Genomic DNA, 25337 nt, shown 5'->3' on the forward strand with positions numbered 1-25337 from the left:
ATAAAGTAAAACTTATAATCTATTCTTTCAAAACAAAAAATGCCCATCTTTAAGTTATAGCATATTTAAATTGAAAAAAGTCAGTGATATAACATCCTGAGAAAATAAAAACAAAGAAGGAACCCGGTTAGTTTATCACAAATTTCTCTCCACAAAATTTGTCCATGAAGAATGGTGTCATATTCAAAGTTTTGAAAAATAAATTCTTTATTTCAAAATGTTTATTCAATAAAGTCAATTTAATGACTGAAGAAAAAATAAACACATTGATAAATAAAATCTGAGTTATTTTCCTTTGATACAGGTAGAAATAAAAGATAAAAGCAGTTATTCAAACTGAAGTGAAATAGATGTTGAACAGTTATGTAAGAACATATCAAATGCAAAACACACTTATAAAAGTGAAAGATAAAAAATAACTATAGACGATAGTGTCTTAGTTAATCACAACATTTTGCTAAAAAAAAAAACAGAAGATTTTTAATTTGGGATTTTTAATTTGTCTTAGTGGTAGAACATTGGCAATAAAGATAATTTACTAGCAGCATATAATGGGAAAAATTGTATATATTTTCAGCCTCCTGGCATTTACAACACCCCAATATTCTGTAATAAATTTGCAATACTTTCATCATAGAGGTAAAATAGTATAGCATTATAGAAGACCACGAATCTTTAGATATAGTAAGAAACTGAGAAAACATTAAGTAATGAGCTTTAAGAAATAACACAACCAGTCTAGCAGTATGGGGTTCAGCAGGCCCCCGCCATGCCGGAGGCCTTCTTAACCAGGCCTGGGGGGTGCGGGACTTGGGTAACCCCAGCACCCCTCTACCGCCTTGCTCCAGATCTCCAGGGCTTCCCGGGTCACGTGCCTGGGCAAGCCGGTGAGTTGGGCCCCTTGATAAAGCTTGAAGGTACCCTAGGCTTTCCCCCATTATCCATTCAGCTCCTTAGGGAGGGTCTGGGTGGGGCTCTGAAATTCTGGCCTCCCAGCTTCTTGAAGTCACTGGTAATCTCTTTCCAGTCTATATTTTCAAAATCACACTCACTATCATTGAATTATGTTTTTATGTATGCAGAATGTCCATTTTGTACTCTGCCCTTTTGATACCCCTTCAAAAGATCATATTTCTCTTTAACTTCCTTAACTCCTCATCATTACTCCTCATTTACCCTTTCTAACTTAAGTAATACAGTCCTAAGTCACAGACCAAAGTGGTGCCCTGGAGTTAACACCCACCCACTATTTAAAAGGCATAAAAGGACACATGTCTTTTCAACACTTTTGGGTGTTTTCTTTGACGCTATAACTTTGCTGAATATTTTCTTATACAGTGACAATCCCCCCCCCATTTTTTTTTATCTTCTCTTTGTGAACTGCTCAATATGGAATTTGGTGTGAAAGAATCCCTCAGTTTAATGCTTATGTTTTGAACCAAGTCATGGGTATTGTTGGAAATGTTCTTATGCCCCATATACTCTGATAGCGCCACGTGGCTTTATTTCTTGTTTGCGTAGCACACTAAAATGGAAAATACTATACATACCAATAAGTTCTTATCTAATAGAGATGGGAACACAAAAATCTTGTAGTGCAATGGGACCTTACACCCTGAACATTGACATAAAGACCTGGTACAGGCCTCAGAAGAATGGGCATTCTCCATTCACCCCTGATCTAGAGAAGACATCTACAAAACTTCCAAGGTTGTATATAACATCACCTGGAGGCATTCCTCTACCAGGGAGGACCCTACAGCTGCTCTGACATCGATCTACTCAAAAGAGACTTCCCTTAACACTGAGAAGACTTAACAAGAACAATGACCTGCTTACTGGATAGGGCTTGCTGTATTGCCCTTAATTGTGAGGTTTGTCTATAACATTACCTGGAAGCAATCTCTACACGAAGACCCTACCACTGCTCAAAAGAGACTTCCCTTAACACTGAGATGACTTAACAACAACGACCTGCTTACAGGACAGGGCTTCCTGCATTGCCCTTTAATGGTGAGGTGAAACGAGAAGACGCTCCACATCATGACTTCAATGTAGGATATGCAGATTCCAGGATCTTTAATACAGAAACATGATACCAACAACAGAAACTGTGTGAAAAGTGTGTTGGCACTACGGACAATGTCTTGGATTGGACAATAACTTGCCTGAGCCTAGAGTTGGTCTTATGCCAGGAAACTTCAGGGTAGATCTCTTTGTATTTAGGCCAAGGTTATTCCTTTCCATGCCTCTCATATTTTGTTGGGCCTATGCAAACAACATTTGCCACTCTAACACCGTTTTTACTGTGCTCCTTTGACTCTAATCCTTAAAAAAAAAACACTTAAAATTTGAGGTTAACTTAAGCTAATATGCATGTACATGGAAATGTAAAAAGTACTATGCCTCTAATGTTTAAGGAGTTACATAACTTTTATGGCTTTAGATTGCCTTGTGTGCTGTTAAGAAATATTATGTGTTACAATTGAGAACTTGAGGGACAAAGTAATTGTACATGAATTCTTTTTATTTATCTTAATGTTCTTTGGCTGAGAGTTCAAAGTTAAGATATCAGCAAGGGGACTTCTTCTGAGAATTATGTTATGGGTGATTGTCCTTCCACTGTAAACTTTACCTTGTCCTCTTTCTTTGCATCTTTTGTTCTCATAATTCAAAATAAAAAAATTTAATAAAAAAAAGAACTCACATGGTTTTTACTCTAACAAAAAAATTGTAAGTTTCTTTGATAATAAGACTATACATCTAAAAAAAAGTGTTAGTTCCTTTTTATGTGACTGAATCATTTTATGTAATAATAAAATCAGTTTGGCTGAATGTCATTCTCTAATTTCTAGGAGACCATACACATACTTTGATGTCATAGTTGGTAAGGTTGAATACCATTGTGATGGTATATTAACTAGTCTGTAGGTCTTCTAAAGTACCATTTGAAGGTGCAGTGCTCAACACAATGCTGTTAGTCAAGTAGTTGGAGAAGAAAAAGTATTTAAAATGTATCATGTTTCTTCAGAAATTCAAGATAATTTTCCTATTGAAGGATCACATGTTTCAGAATGCTCTTTTAGAGCCCAACAATCTGATATGACATTCATACAAGACTCAGATTTAAGATCTACAATTGAAGAAAATGCCTTTCAAGCCCTATCTGAAGGATTCCTGAGAAAAAAGTAAGACATACATTTTGTATCCCTGGACCAAATGAAGATAAAGACCTTCTTCCATTGACTTTTCCAAGAAAACTTTGGACACTCGTTGGAAGTGATCAATTTAAATCTATTTGGTGGGATGAGTCCGGAACTTGTATCGTTATAGATGAAGAGCTATTTAAGAAAGAAATTTTGGAAAGAAAAGCCCCTTTTAGAATATTTGAAACTGGAAGTATGAAAAGTTTGGCTCGGCAGTTGAATCTTTATGGTTTTAGTAAACTGAGACAAAATGTTCAAAGATCTGCTTCTCTAGATGAATTTTTGGCAGAGGAAAAAAACATCCCCCTTCTAAACAAGGTACAGTGTTACCATAATCCAGATTTTAAAAGAGATTGCCCTCACCTTTTAGTAAATATTAAAAGGAGAATAAAGAGTAAAAGTGCTACACATCTATCTTCGGTTGATAAAGATTGCAGCAAGAAACCATTTCCAGAAGAGAGAAATTCAAATAATCATAAATCAAGATCACGAGGTAAAACTAAAAATAATGGTTTACTTTCAAGTTCCACAAGTATGCCTCCAAAAGAGACATTTCCCAGTCAAATAATTGCTAATGTAAATGCTCCCATGAGAACTGAATTTTGTTCCCCTTCTACTTTAATTGGACCAATCGGACCAAATGAGGCAGATAAATATACTAGCATTAATCAATTTGCTATTTCAGTCACACAGTCCAGATATAGTTACACTCAAGGAAATGGCTGTATTGTGAACTGTGTTAAAACAACAATGTCTTCTTCTCAGTGCCACATAATACCTTCAGTCCAGAACAACAATTTTAGAAGGATCATTCTACCATCATCTTTTCCATCAATTAATGAGACTCCTTTTCAAAATGTGCATCCAACAAGTAATCTTTTTTGCCAAATGCCTCTAACAACTGATGCATCTGAAGCCAATTTTCAATTATCAAATCATCAATCATCTTCTGTATATCAATATCTTCCTATGACAACTAGAGCTCTTCCTCAGAACACCTGAACCTGTCACAAACGTTTCTGTATGTCTCATAATAATATGAATGTTTCCAAATTATAAAACATCTGTAGTTCTCATGTTAGAGCAATAAAGTGACATGCATATCTTATTTTTAGTTTTGTTCCTAGTTTATGCAAGGTAAATTTACCATTTTAAAATAGGTACTATTTACTGGTTAACAAACTAGATATATAATTATCATTATAAAATAAAAACTTCTTAATTTTTTAAACATTAAAAAAAAGAAAGAACACAACCAGATGGAAGTAGTAAATATTTATATATCAATAATTCCCTCAAAATGAAAAATAATTTAGATAAATAAAGAAAAAGCACAGAGAGTATGAATAAAATTCAACACTGTCCAACTAGAGCCTAACTAATGACTTCTTTCTTTCCTGAGGAGAAACATAATTTTTGGCCAAAAAAGATAATACAGTAGGCAAGGTGTTTATCTTGCACAAGGCTGGTCCAGGTTTCATTCCTGGTTCCAAATATGCTTTTCTGAGTGCTTCCAAGAGTGATTCTTGAGCACAAAGCCAGGAGTAAGGTCTAAATATAGTTGAGAGTATCCCAAAGACAAAAAAAACTAAAATATAACTGAAAAACATAATACCAAAGTGAAGGAATGTAAGAATATTTAATACAACTGGAAATAAAACAAAAATGCTAATATGATGCTTATTTCACATTAAAAATACATCAGCAAAGACACTAACAGGGAAAAATGAATTCCACAAATGACACCAAATGTCAACATATCAAAAATACATAAGAATTGTTAATATTTATATATTAAGCAACTGCTAAAGTTCTGAAGAGAGTTATTATGATTGGGTAATGGTTTCTGTTTGCATGAAGTAGGAACATTTTCAAGGCGGAAATGCCTAATTTATTTTTAATAAAAAGGTCCTATAGAACATATAAATTTTGGAACTTCTGGTTTAAGTAATGTGAGGCAATGTGAATACATATAAAGCAAATCAACAATGTAGATAAATATGCATTCATTCTATTCCCCATGGGTTCAAAGTTAAAGGGAGTTTAAATTAGTCTGTTCCATCTGAAATCCGTCATTATTGCTGTTAAAGTTATCATAAACTTATCTTTAAAATATTTTCCAAATTTCCCCTGTTTCAACCATCAACTTCACTTAAAAAAAGTGAAAAGTATTATACATATGTGTATACATTTGGCAGACACACTGATTGTGTGTTAGGACACACTTACTGTATTCAGGGATTACCACTCGGGACTCAAAGGACTATATATGGTTCTAAAGATCAAACCTGGGTGAAGTACATGCAAGGTGAAGTACATACCATACCTGCAGTATTTTCTTCCCAGACCCTGTAAAATATGTTTAAAATATTTTTATATTTTACATAATTAGAATAATTTCCCTATTCTACCCAAATATCTACCTCAAAATGCTTACAAATTAAAGACATAATTACATTGTTTACGAAAATTTAAACTTACCAAGAATCTATAAGGTAAAAATTTAAAATAAATCATTCTGACAATATATAGTTATTAGTATCCAAAAGAACTGCTTCTGTTTTGTCTTGTATAGGTTTAAGCAGTCATTTCTCCTGGTTGTAAAGAGGAAGAACCAGATGATATCCTTCCATTAATAGGAGGAATAACTACATTTATGGTCTGTAGAAAGTATATCAGTTTAAAAACACAACTTAGGAAGGTAAACAGTTTGAAGTAAACACACTCTACTTATTAGACATGACATTTCAGAAAAGTCATTGCATATCTAATTTTTAATTTCATAATCTTATAAGGTCAAGATGAAAATTGCATAAAATAATGCATGCAGAGTGCTTAAGCTGATAAATTGTAGGAGAATTCTCATATCTGTGAATATCTTCAGCAGCACGTTCCCTCTTTTATTTTACAGTCTACTGTTAGGTAACTGGGGGTATTTTTTTTTATCTCAGGGAATATCTGGTGTCATATGTAGATGTCTCTGGAAGTGATAACCAAAGGATTGCTTCAGGTGTTTACTGTGGATGCTGATAACATCCTAAAATATATTGCATAGCAGAAATCAGTGAATTATCTGACCTGGAAAACAAAGAAACACATTAACCAAAATAAAATTGTAACTTCTAAATATATTCTAATCTTTCCTTTTCTTGATTCAAAATATTTCTAACAAAGTCTTACTTAACAACTCTAGAAATTTCATGTTGTAGGCATGATTCAAATGGAATTTTTTTTTCAATGAACCCTATCTTGTTTTTTTTTTTTTTTTTTTTTTTTTTTGTTTTTGGGCCAGACCCTGCTGTGCTCAGGCTATCTGCTCAGAAATAGCTCCTGGCAGGCACCAGGGACCATATGGGACGCCGGGATTCCAACCAACCACCTTAGGTCCTGCATCAGCTGCTTGCAAGGCAAACACCGCTGTGCTATCTCTCCGGCCCCCCTTTCTTCTTTTTTGAACCTGAGATGTTCTCTGTTTTCAGTACACTAACAGTTGTTACAATGATGGCATTGCTCACTCAAAGTAAGGCCTGTTTTATCTGCACTGTCTTTGTAGATATTTTCCTTTCAATTTGGAAAGTCATATTAATTAGAGATTATATTTTAATTTTTATTTATTTTTTTATTTTGAGCCACACCTTGTGACGCTCAGGGGTTACTCAGAAATCACTCCTGGCTCAGACAACCATATGGGACTTCGGGTGATAAAAACAGCAGTCTGTCCTAGTTTGGCCGCATGCAAAGCAAACCCCTACTGCTGTGCTATAGCTTCAATCCCATGTTTTAATTTTGCTTTATATTTCCTTCTCCACTTCTTGTTTACTGTTTACATACTGCTTTAGAATAATATATTCAAAAGCATACTTAATTTATCCGTTTATTGCAGATTTATATTTAGCATTAAAAGTTCTAGTAATGCATAATTTTATAAAAATAAATACAAATTAAAAGTAACTATATAAACAAAAAGATGAAATATGGAGAAATTATTGAAAATTTTAGCTATAGAAATTGTATTTCTTAGTAGATAATTCCTTTCTATTATAAAATGGTAAATAAGAATTTAAGTTTATAAATGCTTTAACGTTTTTACACCTGGGCACAATGTTGTCATAAATTTCTTCTGTAAATTTATGAAGATTTTAAATGAAAATTGCTTATTATATTTTAAGCTTACTTGGATATAAATACATGTCAGAATCAATGTGAAAACTGTATTATACTGATGATTGAATTTATTCTTATAAATATGTAGCTAGAATATTCACCTGAATATAGTGCTCAACCATAAGCAATGAATCAATTTCTAAAAGTAAACAATTATTTAGTAAGTAATATTTAACATGTTTCTAAATATATTTAAATATAGTTCTATAAAGTAATATAATAAGAATTTAAAATAATCAAAGAAGAGTAATAACATTAGAAGAATATATCACTAATAAATATTATTTTGTTAAATCATAATAGTTGGTGAAAATTTTCTCCAGTGCCACATATACACTACACAAAACCACAAAGACTTTTTTTTAGTTTTGAGTCACACCTGGCAGCACTCAGGTTTTACTCCTGACTCTGTGCTCAGAAATTACTTATGGCAGGCATGTGGAATCATATGGCATAACAGGGATCGAACCCTGGTTGACCACATGCAGGGCAAATGCCCTACCCTTTCTGTTATAGTCTGGCTTCCAAAAGACATTTTAGTGTTCATACCAATTTTTATAATTACTGTGGCTATAATTATAGAGAGCTGTAAATACAGCTATTATTTTTTCCAGGCCTCATCTTTTTCTTTTCTTTTCTTTTCTTTTATTTAAACAACTTTATTATACAATCATAGATGATTGTATTTGAGTTTCAGTCATGTAAAGAACACCACCCATCACCAGTGCAACATTCCCATCACCAATGTCCCAAATCTCCCTCCTCCCCACCCAACCCCCGCCTGTACCCTAGACAGGCTTTCTATTTCCCTCATACATTCTTATTATTAGGATAGGTCGAAATTTAGTTATTTCTCTAGCTAAACTCCTCCCTGTTTGTGGTGAGCTTCATGAGGTGAGCTGTAACTTCCAGCTCTTTTCTCTTTTGTGTCTGAAAGTTATTATTGCAAGAATGTCTTTCATTTTTCTTAAAACCCATAGATGAGTGAGACCATTCTGCATCTTTCTCTCTCTCTCTCTGACTTATTTCACTCAGTGTAATAGATTCCCTGTACATCCATGTGTAGGAAAATTTCTCTCCTGACAGCTGCATAATATTCCATTGTGTATATGTACCACAGTTTCTTTAGCAATTCATCTGTTGAAGGGTATCTTGTCTGTTTCCAGTGTCTTGCTATGGTAAATAGTGCTGCAATGAATATAGGTGTAAGGAAGGGATTTTTGTATTGTATTTTTGTGTTCCTAGGGTATATTCCTAGGAGTGGTATAGCTGGGTTGTATGGGAGCTCTATTTCCAGTTTTTGGAGGAATCTCCATATTGATTTCCATAAAGTTGAACTAGACGGCATTACCACCAGCAGTGGATTAGAGTTCTTTTCTCTCCACATCCCTGCCAACACTGCTTGTTCTCATTCTTTGTGATGTGTGCCAATATCAGGGGTGTGATATGGTACCTCATAGTTGTTTTGATTTGCATCTCCCTGATGATTAGTCATGTGGAGCATTTTTTTAATGTGTCTTTTGGCCATTTGTATTTCTTCTTTGTCAAAGTGTCTGTACATTTCTTCTCCCCATTTTTTGATGGGATTAGATGTTTTTTTCTTGTAAATTTCTGTCAGTGTCTTGTATATTTTGGAGATTAGCCCCTTGTCTGATGGGTATTGGGGGAATAGTTTCTCCCACTCAGTGGGGGCTCTTGTATCCTGGGCATTATTTCTTTTGAGGTGCAGAAGCTTCTCAGTTTAATATATTCCCATCTGTTAATCTCTGCTTTCACTTGCTTGGAGAGTGCAGTTTCCTCTTTGAAGATGCCTTTAGTCTCAATGTCCTGGAGTGTTTTACCTAAGTGTTGTTCTATATATCTTATGGTTTCGGGTCTGATATTGAGGTCTTTCATCCATTTGGATTTAACCTTTGTACATGATGTTAGCTGTGGGTCTAAGTTCAATTTTTTGCAAATGGCTAGCCAGTTGTGCTAATACCACTTGTTGAAGAGGCTTTCTTTGCTCCATTTAGGATTTCTTGCTCCTTTATCAAAAATTAGGTGATTGTATGTCTGGGGAACATTCTTTGAGTATTCAAGCCTATTCCACTGATCTGAGGGCCTGTCTTTATTTCAATACCATCCTGTTTTGATAACTATTGCTTTGTAGTACAGTTTAAAGTTGGGGAAAGTAATTCCCCCCATATTCTTTTACCCAATCATTGCTTTAGCTATTCTAGGGTGTTTGTTGTTCCAAATGAATTTCAAAAGTGCCTGATCCACTTCTTTGAAGAATGTCATGGGTATCTTTAGAGGGATTGCATTAAATTTGTACAATGCTTTTAATGATGTTAATCCTGCCAATCCATGAGCAGGGTATGTGCTTCCATTTCAGCGTGTCCTCTCTTATTTCTTGGAACAGAGTTTTATAGTTTTCTTTGTATAAGTCTTTCACAAGTCATGGTGATTCCAAGATATTTGAGTTTGCATGGCACTATTGTGAAGGGCTTGTTTTCTTAATGTCTATTTCTTCCTTATTATTATTGGTGTATAGAAAGGCCATTGCTTTTTGTGTGTTAATTTTGTAGCCTGCCACCTTGCTATATGAGTCTATTCTTTCTAGAACCTTTTTCGTAGAGACTTTATGGTATTCTAGGTAGAATAACATGCCATCTGCAAACAGCGAGAGCTTGACTTCTTCCTTTCCTATTTGGATTCCCTTGATATCTTTTTCTTGCCTAATCACTATAGCAAGTACTTCCAGTGCTATGTTGAATAGGAGTGGTGAGAGAGGACAGCCTTGTCTTGTGCCATAATTTAGAGATAAGGCTTTCAGTTTTTCTCCATTGAGGACAATATTTGCCTCTGGCTTTTGGTAGATGGCCTTAACTATATTAAGAAAGGTTCCTTTCATTCCCATCTTGCTGATAATTTTGATCAAGAATGGGTGTTGGACCTAATCAAATGCTTTCTTTGAGTCTATTGATATCATCATGTGATTTTTATTTTTCTTGTTGTTGATATTGTGTATTTTGTTGATAGATTTATGGATGTTAAACCATCCTTGCATTCCTGGGATGAAATCTACTTGATCATAGTGGATGATCTTCTTAATGAGGCATTGAATCCTATTTGCCAGGATTTTGTTGAGGATCTTTGCATCTGTATTCATCAGCAATATTGGTCTGTAATTTTCTTTTTTCGTAGCATCTCTGTCTGGTTTAGGTATCAAGGTGATGTTGGCTTCATAAAAGCTATTTGGAAGTGTTCCTGTTTTTTTTGATTTCATGAAAGTGTCTTGCCAGGATTTGTAGAAGTTCCTCTTGAAAGGTTTGAAAGACTTCATTAGTAAATCCATCTTGGCATGGACTTTTGTTTTTGGGCAGACATTTGATTACTATCTTAATTTCCTCAATAGTGATGGGTGTGTTTAGATATGCTACATCCTCTTCATTCAACAGTGGAAAATTATGAATCCAAAAATTTATCCATTTCTTCCAGGTTTTCATTTTTAGTGGCATAGAGTTTCTCAAAGTATTTTCTGATTACCCTTTGGTTTTCTACCATATCAGTAGTGATCTCTCCTTTTCCATTCCTAATATGAGTTATCAAGTTTCTCTCTTTATTTTTCTTTGTTAGTTTTGCCAGTGGTCTATCAATCTTGTTTATTTTTTCAAAGAACCAACTTCTGCTTTCGTTGATCTTTTGGATTGTTTTTCGGGTTTTCACTTTATTGATTTCTGCTTTCAGCTTTGTTATTTCCTCTGTCTCCCTATTTTTGGGTCCTTTTGTTGAGTACTTTCTAATTCTATGAGCTGCATCATTAAGTTATTTAGATATACCCCTTCTTCTTTCCTGATGTGTAAACAGTTGAATCAGCAAAGATTTGATACCTCCCTGTTTTGACAGCGAGTTATTTGACAGTTATTATTATTACTATATTTATTTTATAAAACATCATCATGCATTTACTTCTCACTCTTTTTTAACTACTTCAATTTTTGCTATATGTATTTTCTTTTCTTTGGAAACTATTCTTCACACTATATTATGAGTCCCCATGCTCATTGATTATAATATATAAATTATAAAATTTTCCCTCCATCTTCTAATGACTTCACAATTTTTGTTCTGTTTTTGGGGCCATACCTGGTTTTTCTCAAAGCTTACTCCCAATTATGTATTGAAGAATATCATCTAAAGGTTCTCGTACCCACCATTGTGTCATTCATTGAACAGTTTATTCTAGCATGCACATGTAAGACCTGAGCCTTTCCTGCTTTACATCTCAGGCCTAAGACTTTCTTTAAAGTATGATATACTTTCTTGTAATGAATTGAAGATCATCTGCTAATTTTTATTTGAATTGTGTCAAAATTAGTAACCCGAGGATAAATCAAAATATTTGACACATGGCTTTAAAATATTTTAATAAAAAATGAAAGTTAAAAATGATAATGTATCCTCAGCAGTCTATCATTTAAATATTGGTGCCTAAGCATGTGGACATTATAGGAGAATAAATGATAAAATTTATTTTCAGAAAATTATTAAAAGATGAAAATTTTTACAGCTTTTTTATTTATACTCCATGTGAGAAACAACAAATAGATTCTATGGAACCACCCTCTAGTCATAAGAGATAGAAGAAAATTGTTTAAGAAATTGCACCTAGTTCAGAAAATTGGCTCCAATCCTGGTACAGTAACATTTGGGCAAATTTCTGACTGGAAATGTACCAAGGTTCTGTGCCAAATGCTAACATGCTATCATTCAAGGGATGGAAATTCACAGTCCAAAATGATAATTTTGCTTAAATCTCTGGAATGCACCTGCCACCAACTCATCCAAGTGACAAGCCCATGATCCTGCCCCTCCAAGACATCTACAGAGTTGGCACTGTAGGTACTATCCAGGTGGGCTGAATTAAATATAACATTCTCAAGCTTGACATAGCAGATTTATTTCTTCCAGTCAGTGCTACATTAGTGCAAACTATGGTGTCATTTATTTGAAATAATTAAGTGATATGCCCAAGATTTATACATTGCTGTAACTAATAAAAATATCAACACATTAAAAAATTAAAATTTAATCAAATCTGCATGATATTAAAAATTCTTTTAAAAAGGTTAACAATGAAAAAAATTAAATGGAATATTGACATGTCCAAAAGAAAAACATCTAGAAATAAACACATTAGCATTTAAACCAAAAAATTATCTTGGATTGTAGCATAGACATAGAGGAATATTCTAATTATCTTTTTTCCTATCTAATTTGTCATTCATTCATTAAGACATGTGGTCACCATTTACATTTCTTTATTCATAATAGCCAGTATCTGGTTCCAAGAATAAATGACTGAATAAAGAAAATGTAGTATGTGTATACACATGAAATGATACTCACCTATTAGAAAAGATGAAAAATGCAATTTGCTATATTGTGGAGAGGAAGTACAATGATCATGTTGAGAAGGAAAATATAATGAAAATAATCGAATGATTTTTATCAAACATGAAATATAAAGAAAACAGCTATTTGTAATTGGAGCTAAAAACTGGGTGAAAAAATTGAGTCTGCTAAGTTGGATCTGGTACAGTAGAAGGAGACTTTGATATATTGATGGAGGCATGCTAAATCTATTATGTTGCATTCCTTTGTTTGCTTTTCAGGCACAGCTAGCAGAGCTTACTCTTGGCTTTCTTTTCAGGGATCACTTCTGTAGAGCTTGAGAAATCATATATCACATATAGGAATTGAACCAATGTCAGCAATATGCAAGGCAATTGCCTTAACTTTGTATATCTTTCAGTTCCAGCATGCTGACATACTGGTGTTGGGTGTGAGATTATATTAAATATTATAAATTATAATTTTGATTTTATTATAATTAGTCTATATTATAATGCAATTATAATCATATAACTTTAAATTATAAGTTATAATATAAATAAATAATATAATAAATTTTATATTTTATAGCATATATAATTTAAATTGTATATTAGAATGTATTATATAAAATATATAATTATATCTAATATAAATATTACATTTAACTATAATATAAACAGTGATACTAAAATAAGAGTAATGTTATTGTAAATCACAGACACTAAATAAAAAGTTAAAAATTATAAAATATTGTATCACCTAAATAAACAAGCAGGGAAACATTTTGTTTTTTCTACAGGTATGGTTTGTAGTAATTTCTTGCCAAACAACTGAACATTTATTTTCTTATTTATTTTGGTTTGGGGACCAAACTCACAGTAATTTTCAGGGGGTTTTCTTTGTTCTTGTTATTGCTGTTTTTTAAATAATATTTTTATTTAAACACCATGGTCACAAACGTGTTTGTAGTTGTGTTTTAGTCATAAAAAGAATACCCCCTCTTCACCAATGTAGCATTTCTACCACCCTTATTTGGAGATGAGCGATCAGAAAAGCTGGGAATTGATTTGCTCAGGGTTATTCACAACTCCGTACTGTGAAAATAGTTTTTTCTAAATAAAATCTTTATATGACTGAAACTCAACTACAATCACTTTTATAATCATGGTGCTTAAATAAAGATATTATTCGGGGGTTATTCTTGTCAGTGCTTCAGGGACCGTGTGAGATCTTTGGTATCTAAATGGGATTGGCCTTGTGCAAGACAATACCATATATTTATATATACACACTATATTATCTTTCTAGCTCTAGAACATAAATTTTGCTTTTTTTCTTTACATCAGATTTTGTTTCCTATCAATAGATGCAATTTTGTGGTAAACACTCCAAGAAGCAACAAAATTAATATCTACAACTATAGGTTAATTTTCCTTAGAGCTAAGAGATATTAGATACTTTAAATATTTCACATTGATTACTGCAGAAAGTAAATGCAACAGATGACCAACTCTACTAATGTTTGAAAATTTTATCCTCTTTGGAAAAGAAAGATGGAGTTAGTTTATAAAGAACATTTATATCATAGAGTAAAAGAATTGCAATATGACATAAGTATGGATTGATCAGAAATATTTCTTTTGCAATACATTAAAAAGGAAATGATTATAAACTGCAGGATATTGAATGTGTAAACATCAAAATAATCCAATTTACTATTAAGAAGTTTTATTCTAAATTTTTTCCATGGAGGTGACTGAAAAATCATGAAATAAAAATTGAATAGTATTAAATACATAGCCAGAAGCAATCTATGTGAAGAGTAGAACATATGCACATCTAATGAAACTAATTGCTTGTAATTCAAATTTATGACCATATATATGCAAATATTCCCTTAAAAAACTCAAAGAGGATGAGCATTGACTGCAAGAATATGCAAAAATTTCTTTTCACATGTTTACTTTCCTCTTTTTAAAAATGTATTAATTTACCCATACGGTTTTATAGAAGATTTCTATTTTTCTTTTCACAGAAGAACACCTGTCTGATCCTTATATGCTGTGTTCTCAAATTGCAATTCCCTAAAGATCTTACATAAAAGCTTTGTTTTCGTTTATAAATGTAGTTCTTGAAATTAAATTATTCCCTAACACAATAGATATATAGTAATATATCACAGTTATACCTCATATGTATGCTAAGAACTGTATAAATAAAAATTTTAAAAACCACAAAGTCTATCGGAAAGATAACTTTTTCTGTCCTTTCGATTGAATGAATCATTTATTTAAGAATATAAACTGCCATTGTTAATGTTTTTCTGCTTCTAAAGATGTGCATGTTACATCTTAAAAGTTTAATTGAACTCTTTCCAACTTTAAAAGCAGAGCTATTTTTAAATAACTGATAACAACCTTTAAAAAATAAAATCATCATATAAACTCTCATTCCTAGAAGAGTAAGAGACTTATTTTTGCTGGTGATAGTCTTAAAGTTATCAGGTTTCAACAAATCCTATTTGTCTAAGAGGTATGGAATTTTTCTTTTTCTTTAGATAAAGGTAATTAGTAAAAAATAAATCTATATTAATATCAAGACAACTTAAAGTGAGCAATATTAAACAAGTGTTGTTAAGTTACTCTGCCTAAAGACCTACTATTTACTTTGAGAGCATATAGAAAATGAATTGTAACCTAGGATAAAGAAGGCATTTCCATTTTGCAATTTTTTTAACAGATTGTTTGTGACATTGGACAAACATACATATTTTCTTATTTTATGCCTACTAATGCAATTATTTTTAATTTTTTAATTTTTTAATTTGTATTTATGTTGAGTTTAACAAAACTTCTCTATGAATTACAGTTTGTATCTTCAAGAAAATATTAAGAAAACAAAGCTTTAAAATATATACAGCATTTTAGAATTAAAGAATAGGGCTTTCCAATAGAATTGTGATTCTATTCACATATATAATTAATTTTCTAGTGCTCATTAACTTATAAAAGAAAATATGAAGCTCTGAAAGAAAGGGTTAAGCTCATCAAATGAATTGTAATTAAGCAATACTGGAATTTTCCTTGTAGACATTGTGTGATGCTGTAGTATTGCAGGCAAGTACATTTTTGAAGTCTCAATAACTGATGTTAACTCAAAGAAATTAAGCAAAATAATAATAAGTATGAAATAATTTAAAAATAGTATACAGTTGATACTTAAGTACTTCTTAAGTATACTTTATATTTTCCTTAACTATGACTATTTTTAGTAAATTTTTTAATTTAGGGAGTCTACCTACTGGCACTCAGAAGTTAGTCCTGGCTCTTAATTCAGAAATAACACCTGGCAAGACCAAAAAAATGCCAGGAAAAACTTGGTTAGCTACATGCAAGGCAGTTTAACACTCAGGCCCCAAATTTTATAATAGTTTATGTACAATAGAAAAGATTTTTTTTAACTAACTGTTGCAATGATAAAATTTACAATAGCTTATTCAATAATAATATTTATTTGTTTTCTTTTTGTTTTGGGGGACATACCTGATAATGCTAACCATTTTCTCTCTTGACTGTGTTCTCAGGAATTATTTCTGGTGGTACTCAGGGGACGATATTGGATGCTGAGGATTAAAATTAGGTTGGCCACATGCAAAGAAAATACCCTAACATTTTACTATTGCTGTAGTTCCACAAAGATGAAACTTTAAATCAAAATTTTAAAATACCGGTGCCCATATTTCAAGAATTCAGTATTGTAGGTGGATCTATATTAGTAACAACAATATAGTGCAGTAAAGGAAAGGTTCAAATCTTCAGTGAGTTAAATTGAAAGGATCAGATAGAAGGCTTTACTTGCTACACTAGGCCTCTTACTGTAAATGAAACAGTAAATTGCCAGGAAATGCCACTACCCAGCTAGCCAATTGAGCGCCACAGTCAGCTGGACAATTATTTATTACTTCATCAGCCCCAGCCAATATCCTGCTTGCAAGCACCAAGAGGCCCTTATTAGGTATAGCTTTTCCCTAACCTATCACCTAGCACCCTATAAGCAATTTTGTAATGTGTAGCCAATCCCTGAAAAGATCACCAAGCCCATTTGAAAATTTCCTAAACTGGGTATAGAAGTTTAAGAATGTAAGTTGGGTTGAGGTCACCAACTGTCGTTGGTTGAACCCAGCATACTTGATGTGGCTCTCAAATAAATGCTCTTTGCTTGATTGCATCTTGAGTATTCTGATTCATGGGTTGGACTGGGATACTCTACCCAATAAAATAAGTATAAAGAGATAGTGTACAGGGGTCAGAGTGATAGCACAGCGGTAGGGCCTTGCAATAGGCTAATCAGGATGGACCCGGTTTGATTCCCAGCATCTTATGTGGTCCCTTGAGCTTGCCAAGAGCGATTTCTGAGCACAGAGCCAAGAGTAACCTCTGAGCACTTTCAGACTTGATTCAAAAACCAACCTCACCCCCAACAAAAAAAGACAGTATACAAAGTAAATAACAGAAAAAGGCAACCAGTAGCATCGGTAAAAATAAATAAGCAAACAAATGAATAAATAAATTAGAAGTAAAAATATCAGTTCTAGAACTTCGTTTGAAAAAAAAAAAACGCATGTAAGGGTAGTAGAGAGGAATATTTCCCAGGAAGCTGGAGGTGAGAACTTAGAAATATTGCATAGAAATTATAAAATGGAAGAACTGGTGGGATAGTATATAGGGCACGGCATATGCCTTGCACACTGCCTACCTAGGTTCAATTTAAAGCAACCATTTGTTCCCCAAGCACCACCAGGAGTAATTCTTATTTGAAGATGTAAGAGTAATCCCTGAGCATTGCTGAATATTATCCAATTATTATTCTAAAGTCAAAATAGGAAATTTTGGGTCATATCTGATGTTTTCTTTCTATAGACATGGCATTAATTACAATAGACTCATAGGAGAATATTGAAGGTGTCTTAGAAATAGTGCATCTAAAAGATGTTCTTTTTCTGCCACAGCATTTAAAGCAGTGAATTACAAGTGACACAAATGTTAAAAAAATAACATTTATTTGAGTGAACATGAATAGAAATTGTGGGGGCGTCTACCAAGAAAATGATACATTCACATTCACTTCATCCTTCAAATAAATTTTAACATTAATGGTCTTGTGATAAATTTACTATGTAATTATCTACAAACAATTATTATACAGAATATGCAATACTTATAAATAGTACTAGAATAAAAACTGGAAGAATGATGTCACTAAATAGTATGGCATTTATATTATAAGTTTACTGAAATATAATTAATATAGAGAGTATACTACAAAGAAGTACATTATATAATCTGTATCATAATGCCACTAGTTTAGAAAAAGTGCCATACAATTAGTCTCATGCTGAACAATGGTCTCATTTCCTTTGCAGGAAGAAAAGTCACTGTCTTAGGTGTCCTGACAATCTAAGTTATGGTGTCAGATTCTTCCTCATGCTCTATGAACACAGATGTTGTCTGTTAAAATAGTACATAGAGACAATTAAAAGCATTTTGAGTAATGTAAAACTATGAATTATTTGTAGTAGGTGCCAGTCCTATATCCATTCAGCATAGAATACCTATACATGAAGCCAATTCTGAACAGTTGTGCTCCTAAACATCTGTTTTTGGTGAACACAGAACTCAAACGCTTTAGTTACAATGTTCACACACATCACACAATTTGTAATCAAGAAACACAAAATACAACATCCCACAATCAAACTAGATATTAAACACACATCTTTTCATTTGCAAGTGTTTTGGTACTGACCTATTCCCAAGCCCAGAAGATCACATTTCTAATATATAGCACTTTGTAGAAACTTAAGGCAGTTTATAAAAATATTTTTAATTTGGTAAAATTGATGAATTTATTTAATTATAATAAAAAATAAAAAGACATATGAAATACATTAGATTATAGTTCATGATAAATGTGTTCAATATTTAATTTTAGTGAAAGAACATATTAAGCAAAAAATATGTTGATACTTCTTTAAACACTTCCAGACATAACTGTAGTAAATTTATATTTATAATAGTTTAGCAGAATTAAGACATTTTCAATATTACAATTTTTTCATACTACTTTAGTAATATTTTAAATTTATAAGTTATATTTAATATAAAATTCAGTTTATAAATGTATAAAACATTTGAGTGAGATCATCTGGTATTTGTATATCTCTAAACATTAAATACAAGATAACTACTTAGTGAAACAAGCTACTTAACTTGTGCTTAAAGTTAATTTATTTTAATAAAAAATAGGATTATAAAAGCAGCTACTTGCATTTTTTAAAAAGATTCATTGTTTAAAAAAAGTTGAAAATATGAGCCTCGAAGATATCTGACTTTGGGGGTTGTGCAAATAGTAAGATATTACAATTTTATTTCATTTTAGATCATTTTTTTAAAGATGCAACATATATAGTAATGAAAAATAGCTCAAAAATAATAATAAATTTAAATCTTGTTTCTTGCAACAACTTGAAAGAACTAGGGATCATGGTAAGTTGATCATTTAGAAGGAGATAAACAAATACCAGGTGATATTTGTAGGATATAGTGAAGCTAAGCAAGGAAACAGGTAATATCAAACAAATAAACAAAAATACCCTTAGTCTCAAGCCACAGAAACTCCTAGAGAGAAGAGGATGTGAAAATATTTAGACAAAGGTCTATAGACTGGGTGAAAGACATTTTGATCTATTGATGGTCACTGCTTTTAGTAAATATATTTGAATAAGGTGTGATACTGTGCTTCCAAGTTATAGACACTAAAAAGCAGCATCACTCTAATAAAAAAACAATAAAAAGATAGGATGAATATATGTCATCTAATAATAGTAGTTCCAGTAATATATATATATATATATATATATATAAAATATATGGTTTAAAATTTATATAATTTATACACTCACATATCATTGAGTGGTTTCCGGGAATAATGCTGTGATAAACTGAAGCATGTATATATCTTTGTGATTAACATTTTTGTGTTCTTAGGATACATTCCCAGAGTATAACAGAGTGTTCTACAGAAAGAAGTTCTAATATTAAAATTTTTAGTAGAATCTAAAAGAATTTCTATAGAGAATGAACTAAGCAACAATAACCTTGAGTTATTAAAAGTTTATTTAGACACACATTGTTTTCAGTCTCTGATATAAACCAATCTTTCTGGTACTGACTATTCTTTTTTTTTTTATATAAACAGTTTATTTACTCTAAACAGCAACACAGACAAAACGCCATATAAACACAGGAAGTGATGCGGAAGGGAGATGCTGGCGATTGGATCTGAGGCTGGAAGCAACGTAACCCAGATGTGCAGAGAAGAGCAGGGGTGGGGGGTGGGCTTCTGGGGCCTGGAGCCCTCTTGGCCCTGCCTGGGGAGCATGCCTGCGTCCGCGCGCACCCCCGAGGAAAGTTTATAACCTTACAGCAGTGGAAATACTGACATCAATATTAAAATAAAAGCGAATTGTACAGAACAATCAAAAATACAAAAGATGGAAGGAAGAGACCCTGTGTGTGAACCGGGCGAGGAGGGTGCGTGGCGGAGATGGGGATGGCGCCCCCAGACCACGAATTGTACAGAGCGATGTGAGTTTGCCAAGTGTTGTAAACCAGTTCCTGCCAAACCAATCCCTTCCTTGCTGCTGCCAAGGCGCTGCTTAGGAGGGTGAGAACTTCTTGACCTGTGCTCGAACCCTCTTCTCATACTCCACTCTGTTTTGGCAGTAAATCGTGTAGGCCTCTGCTTGAGCGGGGTCTTGGATATTTGGTTCGTTCAGCAGCTCCTGAATCCCTAGGAGGATCTGCTTGATCGTGATGGCTGGCCTCCAGTCCTTGTCCTCTTCCAGGATGGACAGGCACACTGTGCCCGAGGGGTACACATTCGGGTGGAAGAGCGGCGGCTCAAATTTACACTTCGGTGGGGAGGATGGGTAATCGTCTTTGAAGAGCATCCGAAGCTTGAACAAGCCGCCTTCCCACGGAGTCCCTTTCTTCCCCGGAATGGCGCACTCCCAGTTCATGAGGTTCATGGTACCGTCAGGGTTTTTGGTGGGAACGGCCACGAAGCCAAAGGGGCTTTGGCCTTCCTCTCCTGGGCAAGTCTGCTGAGCGCGATCCCTGACATTCTGGCAGCGTCCCTGGGCGGCCGCGGCCCGGCGAGCGAGGCGGACGAGGTGGACGCGGACACGGCGCTCCTTTGTCTCGGGACTTCTTATTGTCATTTTGGTTTACTGCTAACTATTGATGATACTTTTTTCTATGAGGTTTGGCTATCTTAAGTTCTTTTAAAAATGTCAGTTTTTAAAAAAGTTCTTGCTTTTTTATTGAATTTTGAGAATGCTTGTATACCTTAGATATTAGTATTTTGAGGTTTAATGTGTAAATATTTTTTCCAATAATTGGATTTTTTTTTTTTTGGTTTTTGCTCTTGTTTCTTTGAACCTCACTATTTCAGAAGCAATAAAATTCTGGTCAACATTTCTTTAGCATTTTTTCAAAAATATAAAACAGATGCATCTAAAATTCATGTAGAACTCTAAATATCCAAAAATATCCAAAACACTCCTGAAAAACAAAATGGGAAAAACTGTATTTTCAGATTTTAGTACTTACTACAAAAACCACAGAAACCAAAATCATTTATGGTACTACACTAAAACAGTTTCCAGGCAATGGATTAGAATTTAGAGCCAAAGTTAAGTCCTCAAAAGTATGGGTAAGTGATTTATAATAAAGGAGGTAGGTACATGTAATGGATTAAAATGAGTTTCTTCACTAAATGATTCTGAGAATATTATACAGACATATGAAAAAATAACCTCCGTGATTACACCTCTGTCTCTCACACTATACACAAAGCTAATTCAAAATAAATTAAGAATTTGTTATTATAGCTGTTTCTTTTTTTTTTTTTTTTTTGGTTTTTGGGCCACACCCGGTAACGCTCAGGGGTTACTCCTGGCTATGCGCTCAGAAGTCGCTCCTGGCTTGGGGGACCATATGGGACGCCGGGGGATCGAACCGCGGTCCGTCTCCTAGGCTAGCGCAGGTAAGGCAGGCACCTTACCTCCAGCGCCACCGCCCGGCCCCCTATTATAGCTGTTTCTGTAAAATACATTGAAAAAAGCAGAACTTGGGGTGGAGGAAAAATGAAAAAAGCAGGACTCTCGAATAACTTGACCACAAAGGAGTCTTCAAAAAATGACCCCACTGGCAAGGAAAACAAGTGCATAAACAAACAAATGGGAAAACATTAAACTATCTAACAGTTGTTATTTTATTACTAATACTGAGAAATTAATGATATAGACAATTATTTTTAAGCTTCTTACTTGCAGTTAAAGAAAGCAATCTTAATACTAGAATAAAAATCAATATTATGAAATGGATAAACAGATAATACCTATAAAAAGGTCACTATATGTTTAATTGTTGGATATTTTATAGGTAAAAACCCAATTTATAAATACACAGGGTTATTGTATTTAACAATTAATAAGACAAATACATAATTCTTAAATTCCATATCAACCATAGGAACATTTACTTTTAAGTTTTAAATAAGTTATGGTTGAATAATGTTATGATTCTAACAATGTTATGATTTATTAGGTTGCTCATAATATAGTTGTTCCAACAACAATCTCACAATCAGTGTTAACCAGGCTTCCACTTACAGTTTCCACCACCAAAAGCCTGCCCAGTTAGCAGGCACACAATAATTTATTTTATATTGTTTGTTACAACAAAATGGCAAATAGAATACCAAACACAGAGATCATGGAAAGTCCATTTTTAATAATTATTATATCCCAAAAATATGTTACACAGTGTTAATGACTAAACTTTAATAGTCTGAGAATTTCAGGATTGGTATTGATTGAGTCTTCTCTGTATTGTTTTCACTGATTAGTAGGCTTCTATGCAACTTTTTCATCAAATTTGCTGTGCTCCTACTGAGCTGTCAGTGCTATTAATTTTGGAGGCATATGAAGTAGAACTGTGGAGCTATTTATCTATCTTTTATATGTCTAAGAATGCCTTGAGAATAGAAAGAGCATAGCCTTTTTGAAAAGGAGAGGGATTTTTCCCATTCTAATATCAAGAATTCCATATTTTTTAGTCCAGAGAATGATCTCCCTTGGACAATTTGACCACTTGATAAGAACATTTTCTTATCTTTCATTACCCAGTGACCCTCAATGGTTACTTCAGGCTGTGTGCTCTGAAATTGCTCCTGGATTGGGGAACCATATGGGATGCTGGGGGATCAAACCGGGGTCCACCCTAGGTTAGCACATGCAAGGCAAATGTCCTACCACTTGCACCACCACTCTGACCCCAAGAAAATTTTTTTCTTAGACAATAAAATCCCATCTCAATTTTTAAATTTTGTCAAATATATTTCATGTGTTCTTCTCTTGTGTACATAATTACGAGCTCCCAATCATCTGATTTTCCTGAAGTATCAGCAGATTTTAATTTGCCTTTGCCTTCCTGATACCCTATATAGAATAGCAAAAAAAAAAAAAAAAAAAAAAAAACTCTTACAACTCTTAGTTGGTGCATTATCAATTTCTTGGTTTCCAGAGGTAGACAGACAAAAACATGTAAATGCCATCAGAACATAACCAGTAATTGTCTTGATAATGCTTTTAAAGAAACAAGTGCAATCATGCTGACAAGCTATAGAGCTGATTAAGAATTGCAGAATCAATCTTCTTGTCTGAGAGACCACTCTTCCAAGTTCTTTTACACATTCCAAGAACTTACACTCTCAGCATGAATACTATTTTAAGTCTGGAAATGATTCAATTTTTGTAATTATTTCTTGGTACACTCATTCAAAGCTGAGTGAAAGCATTGCTCTTTTTCTTTGCATTTGAAGATATTTTATTTTCTAATAGATGGTGCTAATGAAATAGCATAGCAAAGGGAAAACTCAGTTCACTGATATGACTATGTGTCATGTAATATGTGTAATGAGGTCAACACAAAATATACACATAGGCACAGAGCACCCAAGTTTTTTTATGAAAGCAAATTTAAATCAGATATTTTATTACAACTTAAAGCAATCAAGATGTGCTATTTTTTTTCAAGAATGTTCAAATATATAACCGATAGATTAGAGATATTAGAAGATGATCAACTGATCATCACTGATTTTACTTTACATATACAAGTTAAATTTAGTTATGTTTTAATATAGTGGTAAGAAAATATTTTATGAGCCTGCATTCAATAATAGCTAATTAAGAGTTATGCATTTAATTAAATTTTCTGATTGTGTTTTAAATTACTTTATTTAAATACTGTGGATAAGGTTATACATAATATAGTTGGATTTTCTTTCACAGTTACAAAGTTGACTTATTTTGTGTGACTGGTACTCAGGACTGATTTTCACTCTTACAATGCATATAACACTGTTCATCAGTGCATATGTCCAACATTTTTCTCCTGTGCTATCCCCTGACCTCTCCTCTGATTGGTTCTGTGGCAAAATTCTTTCTCTCTTCCTTTTCTTTCAATTTAGACATGGTTGTATGCAATATTGTTATTGAAGGGATATCACACATATTACTGTACAGCACCCAGTTCTTGTCTGAAAGATTATTTCTAACTATTATTATCATAATAGTCTTTTTTCTGTCCTAACTGCACCTCCATTGTATTTGTAAAAAGTTTTATACTATGGACTGGCTGTCCTGGCTCTCATCTCAATTGTATCTAGATACAATTACCATAATTTTTTTTTCTTTTTGGGTCACACCTGGTGATACTCAGGGGTTGCTTCTGGTTATGAACTCAGAAAACTCTATGAGCTTGAGGGACCATATGGGACACAAGAGGATTGAACTGAGGTCTGCCCAAGGTTAGTGTGTGCAAGGCAAACTCCTTGCCGCTTGTGCCACTGCTCTGGCCCCAATTACCATACATTTTTATATTACAAATGAGTGTGATCTTTCTATGTTTACCCCTCACAGTCTGACTTCTTTCATTCAGCATAAAACTCTCCATATCCATCCATGTAGAAGAAAATTTTGTAACTTCATTTTTAACAAATGCTTATTATTCAATTTTATAGCAGTAACATAATTTATTTATTCATGTATCTGTTCTCATGTACTTGGGTTGTTTCTACATTCTAGCTATTGTGAACACTGTTGCAATGAACATAGGAGTGCAGAGGACTTGCATGCAAGCATTCATTTTAATGTGTTACATAATAAAATTCTACATTTAAAATAATACATAGCTAGAAAAAAATAACATAAAGGTACAAAACACATTAATCAAATTTAAAGAGTTCACATGCACACATTAAAATGTTTTGACTATATTAAATGTAAAAACTAAAGCATTATTACTACTTATTTTCACAAATTGAGTATATCATGAGAGTGAAGATGTAGAGCAAGAGAAATATACACTGATGCAGCTGACGTTATCAGTGGTCATAATTAGATTAAAAAGTAATATCTGTTATTTTCTAATATTTAATTAATATATACTAAACATC

At 33.2% G+C, this 25337-nt stretch overlaps 2 protein-coding genes across 2 annotated transcripts; one reads left to right on the forward strand and one right to left on the reverse strand.

Moving 5' to 3' along the window:
* Nucleotides 1-3012: 3012 nt before the first annotated feature.
* Nucleotides 3013-4208, forward strand: LOC126001690 (heat shock transcription factor, Y-linked-like). The gene is given in 2 exon segments (XM_049768949.1): nt 3013-3178; nt 3181-4208. Coding segments are annotated over 2 exon segments (1194 nt in total).
* Nucleotides 4209-19985: 15777 nt separating this feature from the next.
* Nucleotides 19986-21017, reverse strand: LOC126001194 (SUMO-conjugating enzyme UBC9-like). The gene is given in 2 exon segments (XM_049768401.1): nt 19986-20891; nt 20894-21017. Coding segments are annotated over 2 exon segments (465 nt in total). The 5' UTR covers nt 20937-21017; the 3' UTR covers nt 19986-20469.
* Between the last annotated feature and the right edge of the window lie 4320 nt (nt 21018-25337).

This window comes from Suncus etruscus, chromosome 2 (assembly GCF_024139225.1).
Source record: "Suncus etruscus isolate mSunEtr1 chromosome 2, mSunEtr1.pri.cur, whole genome shotgun sequence".
NCBI lineage: Eukaryota > Metazoa > Chordata > Mammalia > Eulipotyphla > Soricidae > Suncus > Suncus etruscus.